The 8,486-nt window shown below is 35.0% G+C and overlaps 1 protein-coding gene across 1 annotated transcript; it reads left to right on the forward strand.

The window, feature by feature from the left end:
- The first annotated feature begins 3,124 nt into the window (after positions 1-3,124).
- Positions 3,125-3,481, forward strand: LOC141674159 (uncharacterized). The gene has a single exon (XM_074480879.1). It carries the CDS (start codon positions 3,125-3,127, stop codon positions 3,479-3,481), a length of 357 nt encoding a protein of 118 aa, XP_074336980.1.
- The last annotated feature ends 5,005 nt before the right edge of the window (positions 3,482-8,486 follow it).

Raw genomic sequence — 8,486 nt, forward strand, 5'->3', positions numbered from 1 at the left:
TTAAGGTATGAAGAAATGATCTTTAACTTAGGATATATCAGAATTGTCAAGCTTTAGGATAAGAAAGAGGGGTATCAATCAATGAGGAACAACTTTGAAAAATATCTGGCTTTCAGGTATCAAGGTAAGGTTCTATAGGGGTTCAAGTATTAGGATGAGATATCAATACTTATGAATCATTAGCATGGTAATCAAGAGGATCAACCAAGTGCTATAACAACTCTTTATTTTATCATGGCATTCAAATTACTTTAATATACTATCATGATAAGACTTTTGAACTACTTGCAATACGTACTCGAGGGTTCATGGCATTTATATATGATTCAAAGATAAACATAAGATACGCTTGATTTAAATATATCAAAATGACTCAGGATAGTTGCATCAATATATATGAGCTATTTGCAGTGAATACGAAAGACAAGTTGAATCACTTGCCTTGAGGAAGGCTGGTCTTGTCTGACTGGTAGGAGCAACTGGAAGTTTCACTCGACCTTTATGGCAAGTTTACCCTCGTCTCGAGATCCTACATAAATAATAATCCTTATTATAATATATTCTCACCAACTTAACCTATTTACAACCTGAATTTAAACACGGATGACACTTAGGCCTATATGCACTTAATTTATATTCACCTTAAAAATATAATTGCACACATAGCCACATATACTCACATATCATATTTTAATACCAAATAATACCACATACACCATAATGCAACACTAGGCTTGGATGATCTTGACTCACAACTTAAGTCACTTGGTCGCTAACCTAGACAAAGTCTTCAAATTTTGGCTTCCTAACTCGATGTGCCTTTACTAAACTATCCAAGACCTATTGACCCTCACTTGGGCCTTTTGCTCTACTGACCTTACACTATCTTACAACTATGGTGGTCAACCTAGATCTCACTCCTAAGTGTTCTAAAACTAGGCGATAAGTGAAAGTGCTCACTGGTGTAAATTTCAGAATGACATCTATGGTTTCTTGAGTGCATTAGACACCCTTAAACTACAAGTTCTCCTTCAAAACTTTTACACAAGACTCTCCTGACCTTAGGGCATCTCCAAAACTTGATGTGGCTCAAGGGCCTGGCTTGGGCCTTCTTGGGCCTAAGCTTAAAGTCCAAGGTTCCCCTGTTTTCCTGGGCAGAAAACGTCCTGACTTGAATTAACTTGTGACACATGGTTCTAACTCATATCCTATGAACTATGGTTGGAAAAACTTCTCTGACACTCCCTCTAACTAAGGCCCAACAGGGCCTAATGAGGGCCTACCCATGACATGGTCAAATCTCCCTATTTCTAAGTTGCAACAAAACTGTCCCCTGCTGGACAGATTTTGTTATTCTACTTGTGCACCAAACCAAACGACATGCAAACCTCCAACCAACTCCTAAATCCTTTTATATACTCCTAATACTAACTTCTGGTGGCTTGGGCCTCAAAGTTCACATCAATGACATGGTCAAAACTCACTCTAAACCTCAGGGTACTAAACTGATTTTCTGCAGAAACTAAGACTCTTCTTTCTCCAAGGTTTTTACTTGACAAACTCAACCACCAACAACCCAATACCCAAACCAAGAATTAAAAATGGTGATCTACTGAATTAACTCCCTTACACTCAAAATAATCTTGGTGGAGATCATCCTTACCTAAGGTGCAATCATGGCAAAACAAAGGAAATCACATTGCACAATTTACAAGTCATCAAGTTTTTGAAACAACAAGTTATGTATTTTTATAATATATATATACATGGATTATTACCATACATCAAGGAGAACTAATCAATATTAACACCTTATTCCTACTGAAATTAAATCTTACTAACAAAATCTTTCCAAATGATCAAAATCTTCCAACATTCCAAGAGAAATTTACATGCATGCATGTCTTCAAGTTTTACCAATCAAAGCAACATGTTTTCTAAATATATTTTACCATGAAATTGACATGCAAGCCTAGCATAAGCTATATCTAGATGATCACTTAGCATGCAAAGGGTTTTATCAAGACTTCACTAAGATTTTCATGTTATCATCACAAAAATACACAAAGTGGAACATGACAACCAAAATACCATCCATTCGGCTCCTATCAAGTCATGGCCGAATGGATTAGGGTGAAAACAACAATTGCATGAGTGTAGCATACTCATGTCTAGCCATTCTCAACCCTTTGCTACTATAACTCATGGTGAAAGCCTTGAATTCACAAGAATCAAGGATATTCACTTGGAGTTTTAACAAAACACCACCATGCAAGGTCAACACATAAGTTTTTCTACTCTAAACTCTTAAGATATACAAGAACAACATGTAGGGAGTAGTATTACTTGATAATAGGATGATTGTTTGAGTAAGAAATGAAGAAAGAAGGGGATGGGGGCTCGGTTTTTGGGAATTGCCGAGAGGGGAGGGGGAAAAGCCGAGAGGGAGAGGGAGGAAGGAGATGAGAGTGAAGTGGTGGGGTGAAGTGAAGTGGTGATCACTTCCTTGAGTTGTTTTTATGTCTTTATTTGACTATATTGTGAGTGGGTTTGAGAAATGACAAGGGTATCCTTCTAGCTAGAATTAAGCTAACTTGCATGCAAGGTCAAGGAGGTAATTTGACTACTAGTTCATGAGTTAGTGGGTTTGGAATTGTCCTCTTTGTCCTTGAAAAGAATGAAAGGGTGGTTTGCATGCAAGGGCTTCCTTGTAATTTGCTAATTATGACAACTAAAATTTATAAGGATTTATTTTTATAAAATAAAATACAAGTTTAAAAATTATAAAATTTATACCATAAAATAACTTATATTTTTAGAAATTTTATAAAACCACTTTTGAAATTTGTGAACAAAATGACTTTTAAAAAGAAATTTATTCAAGGTTTAAAATATTTCTTATAAATCAAAAATAAAAGAAATAAATAAACTTTTACTTTGAAAAATCATATACCACATAAAGCAAATTTAGGAAGCAGAAATTTTCATTCACACAAGCATACAATAGTTGAATATATTGGCATTCGACTTTAAAATTGCACCAAATTTACAAATAATATTACACAAAAATGCCGGTTGTAATAATTCTCATCCATTATACCTTCATAACAATGATCAACCTGGAATGATACTTATATCTAAGAAGTTGTTAGGATCAGAGAATTATTCCTCATGGAAACGTTCTATACAAATTGCTTTATCTGCTAAGAATAAATTGGTGATTGTAACTGGGGAATTTTTACCTCCATCTGAGAAATCTGCTTTGTATGCTCATTGGAGGAGAGTTAATGATATGGTAATTACCTGGATATTGAAAACGGTTTCTGATGAAATTAGTAATAGCATGAACTATATGGATAGTGCATCTGATGTTTGGAATAAATTAAGTGAAAGATTCTCTGCTGTTAGTGGACACAAAATTTCTGAAGTACAGAAAGATCTGTTTATGCTAGAGCAAGGGAATGATTCTGTTGAAATTTAGTTTCACAAGCTCAAAGGTTTTGGGATGAACTTAAAGCTTTAGAACCTATAATCAGATGTACTTGTGGTGCTAGTAAGGAGTGGGAGGCTCAAATTGAGAAAACCAGGTTAATTCAGTTCTTAATGGGATTGCACAGTAGTTACACTGCAGCTCGTGGTCATCTGTTAATGATGAATCCTTGGCCTTCTTTGAATCAAGCTTACATGCTTCTTAAACAAGAAGAAAAACAAAGGCAGATTCATCATAATACTGGAACTCCACTTGCCATGATGGTTAACTTGTCTAAAAATCCAGCTTCTCAGTCACATAGACAAACTGACAGACCTGCTTTAGAATGCACTTATTGCCATGGAAAAAATCATACCAAAGAAAGATGCTATAAGCTTGTTGGTTACCCTGCTGATCATGCTTTTCATCCTAACAATAGAGGCAAGAAAAGGCCATTTAGTAAGAATTTTGGTCATTCAGTTTCTACTCCCCAAGCTATGCAGGTCACAAGTGTTGATAATTCCAACACTCAGCACTCATCCAGCATCACTAATCAAATGGAACTTCTTCAGAATCAAATGAACACTCTGTTGAAGCTTGCTAATCAAGAAAATCTTGCTAATTCTGGACCATCTGTGAAACATGTTGAAGCAGTTTCAAAAACAAGTTCTCCTTTTCAGTTTGGAACTAATTTTGCAGATGGTTCACAAACTTCTCATCTCATTTCTTCAACTCATTATTCTCCATCTCATGTTTTTACTGTTACCAATGCTACTTCTCAACTTTGGCACAAAAGATTAGGGCATGTTTCTGTTTCTGTTTTGAGAAAAATTCCAGTTATAGCTACTTCTGATATAGAACCTATCTGCTGTGATGTTTGTCATTTGGCTAAACTATGTAAACTGCCATTTCCATCTAGTCTTTCTTGTGCTTCTGCTCCTTTTGATTTGATACACTGTGATGTATGGTGTGACGACTGAGAATTTTACGACGTAATTAAGTCAATAATGTATGTGTTATGTGATGTGATTATAATTATGTGACTAAGTGCTGATTAATTGTCTTTTCTGTATATTAGAATATAGGAGCGTAAATCAAAACGTTCCAATTTAAAGAGTCAGCTTAGAAGTTAAGCTGTGGTGTCGGGCCGTCAGGTAGAACGGAACCCGTCCTAATAAGGAGTTAAAGAATATAAAATGTGAATTATGAAATGAATGATTAAATAAAGTATTTCGTCATAAGTGACGTGTCGATTGATAATGATAATGAGAAGCGTAATCGAAACGCTGAACGTCGGGCCGTTGGGTTGAACGTGACCCGGTACACATAGAAAAGGATAAAGATTAAAGAAGGATACATTCTATGATCAGACCTGAGTCGTTATGTGATTGTATATGTGTGATTGGTTGACTGTGTGCATGACTATGTGTTCTGTGACATTTTTAGGGATTATGTGATTTAAATAAAAGTTTAATTAACCTTCGCGCATTTTTATAAAATCATCCGAGTAAGATAAAAACATGGGATTTGTTCAGATATTTTCTTAGTAGTCCCAGAGACTTTTTAAAAATGATGAGTGGATTTATTTGATGGTCTTTGCATTTTTAAATTGATTTTATGTGGAAAATGTTATTATTAAAGCGAGCTTGCGAAATTCATATAAAATCAACCGTCTGCTCAAAAGTCTATTATGAGTAATGGTTAAAAAGCTAATTTCGAGATCTACGTGTTAAAATCGTCACTTCCAATAATTTCCGACTTTCTGAGAGAGAAATATTTTATATCTAATTTTTGTTGCATTTGAGTAAAAAGAAAAGGGACAATGAGCATAAAATGGAATTAGTGAATTACAAGATTGCCCTTGCTTTGGTAGTATATAAATCCATTTGCCCCCCCTTTTTTTTCTTTTTCCTCCCGTGCACCCCATTTCCCTTTCTCTCTTTTTCTTTCTTTCCTTCACTCTCTCTCTCGAACACTCTCACTCTCTCTCGGCTCTCTGCATCTCTCATCTCTCTCACTTGCATGCAACCCTCAAACTTTACTCAAACTCAAAAATATTGCTTCCTCTAGACTTTATTTTCGGTATACTTCTCGATTTCCATTTCCATGTAAGTGTTTACAAGTGTTTTGATGATTAGTCACTATGGTGGTGTTCAAGGAAAATGATTTCTTGATACATAACTATAAGAGTGATTTCAAGAAATATTTGGGGTCATAAACTCGAGAGGAGACCCGTTATGGGCTCTCTCAAGTTCGACCACCATCGGCTATGATCCAAGGAGAGCCGGTGGAGTTTCTATGATATGATAAGATTTTTTTAGGTTTGCATATTATGGTTTCTTGAAAGCTTGAAAAAGGGTTTTGTTTCTTTTGTTGAAACTCGAATATGTGATTGATAGAATGATTCCATTGATTGTTTTAGGAAGTAAATGGATGTGTGTAGGTGATTGTTGCTTAGAAAAATCAAAAATCAAGGTTTGCATGTTGGATTATACTTCGGCTGTTTGCTAATTAAAAAGAGGAATTGGATTTGATGAGTTGATCTTAGTAAACACTAAGCTTAATGAGCATAAAAAGTAATTGCATGTTAGTTTTAAAGAAGATCAAGTTGTGCATGTCAATGTTTAGTCCTTGAGTTGTGAATTTGATTCTTGCCGAATGGAAAATGAGTTTAAAAGGAATTAATTTGTTGATTAAGTGAATGCATGTTGGTTTAATGAGTTAATTAAAGTTAGAATCGCTAGGTGATGCATGGTTTGGTGTTTAAATTAATGAATTGATCTAGTAAAGGATTAAAAGAAGTGGGAAATGTGATATATAACCTTGCATGTCAAAATTGATTCTTGCATGTTTGATTTATGGAAAAACCCGAATGGGTCTTAGGAGTAAAAAAAAGGAATTAAGTTGGTTTTGTCAATTATCTTAATGGCTAGTGGAAACTTGATTGCATGACAAAGATTGGGGTGGTGTTTATGTTCGAATTTTGATGATTAAAAGAAGGCGTTGATTTTGATTCTTAATGTGATTATGATTCGGATTTTTGATTAAAAAGGATGAAGTTTAAGTGCATAAATGACTCTTGTGATTTGCATTAGTTGTGCTTGATTATATGAGATCGAAATTGAATATATATGGTTGTATTTTGTATGTATGGTTCGAATTAAGGAATAAAAGAAAAAGAAAATTAAATCGTTTGTTATTAAGATCTATAAGTGACAGCTATGGTCGAAAAAGAGTTATATTAGTGTGATTTGAGAAATAGCTAAGATTAAGCAAGTACGCTTTGATTGTTAAGAATATAAGGATATAAAAGTTGTGAGAAAGGGATATGCTATATGCTATATGCTATATGCTATATGCTATATGCTATGTGCTATGTGCTTATGTGTATAAGCTATAATCGTATACTCGAGTCAAAGATATAATCGAGTTATCATATTGAGTGATCGTTCCGGGAACGAGAGTTGAGAATCTGATTAAGGTTTTGGTTTTGATTGTAGATTAAGAGCGTGAGGGCATTCAGGCTAGGAAAGGGAAGGATATACTAGGTGGCAGTAGTTCAACCTTCAGGAAAGCAAATTCAGGCAAGTAACTCTGATTAATTGTGTAAATGGTTATAAAGAGAATGTTGTTCATACCATGTAGAGTATTGAACTAATTAATTATGAAACCCTAATATTGATACCCTGCCTTTGTTCTTGATAAACTGTTATTGATAAGCTTAATGATTCAACCCTTTGATAATCTGTCCTTTCTGTTCAAGTTATCTATTAAGACATGGATTATATTGAACCCTCTGATTATCCTTGTTAACCTTGTTTAATGATACCTTGTTTTCCTAATCACCCTATTGATCCCTAAACAGATGTTGATCCTTCTAACCTAAGTGCTTTATTATCCCTGATACAGAATCCCTATGAATTGTTCCTTGCGTATCTTTGAATCACTCCATGAACTTTGTTTCCTTAAAATCTGAATTAAGAATGAGTTTCGACTTGAAAGAGTCCGAATGATTTCAAATTCTTGGTAATGATAAAATGGATTTTAGAAAACCTATTTGTTTTTTTTCCAACTCAAGGTTTTCGAAATGAATTCCCGATGGATTGGATTGGGACGTAAGAGGCTAGTGGGACTAGTCCAGTCATGGTAAGAGGCTAGTGGGGCTAGTCCAACTTAAGGCTGAAATTATGCTGATTGGTACCTTAAAGACCGGAATGGAGGTCGGTACGGGCTGATCACCCGTATATAATGAAATGGAAAGATAAAGTGATCCAATCAAGGGTTCTAAATGATTGTTTAAAAAGGGAACTGAGACTATCTGTTCAGTAAAATTGATTCTTGAAAATGAAAATGGTTTATATTGTTTTGAAAAGAGTTGATTCTGTCAATGTGAAGCTTAAAGCTCGAGAACCCTGATTCTTGCATTTGTTGATCATATGATTGATTCCATATAATGAAATACTGTTGCTTTCCTCTATGGAAAGATCTATTCTGATCCTTTAATGATTTGTGATGAATGTCGGCTTTCGTCCGGCATTGAGCCTTGTTCCTTGAAAGCCCCACATTATCCTTCAAAACCTTTCCTTAACCCAAAAGCTGGAAATATGCCACCTAGATCAAATAAAGTAGAATGCCCTGAGATTGGTAAATCATATTGTGAATTGATATTGTAGAACTGCACTATATTTACTTGCCGATTTTTATACTCATTTGTTTTGTTTTAATATAACAATGGCAGTTAAGCAAGAAGATGGCCAGGCTTAGGCGCATTGCTCGTAAGAGCGTACCTGGTGGTCCCTACTGTGTTGAGGGCATCACAAGTTGGTATCAGAGCTACAGGATCTAGTCCTTGAGACAAGTTAGGATTAAAAAAGGGGTATTTTGGGAATATATCTATATCGCGAGAGAGTTCGACTCATATAGAGTTGAGTTAGACTATTAGGTATGGTCTAAGGAAAGTGTTTATTGGTGAAGTAGAAACTAGAGTTAGGGTGTGAGTTAGCTGGAAGCTTTATTT

The sequence above is a fragment of the Apium graveolens genome, chromosome 7 (genome assembly GCF_009905375.1).
Source record: "Apium graveolens cultivar Ventura chromosome 7, ASM990537v1, whole genome shotgun sequence".
Classification (NCBI taxonomy): Eukaryota; Viridiplantae; Streptophyta; class Magnoliopsida; order Apiales; family Apiaceae; genus Apium; species Apium graveolens.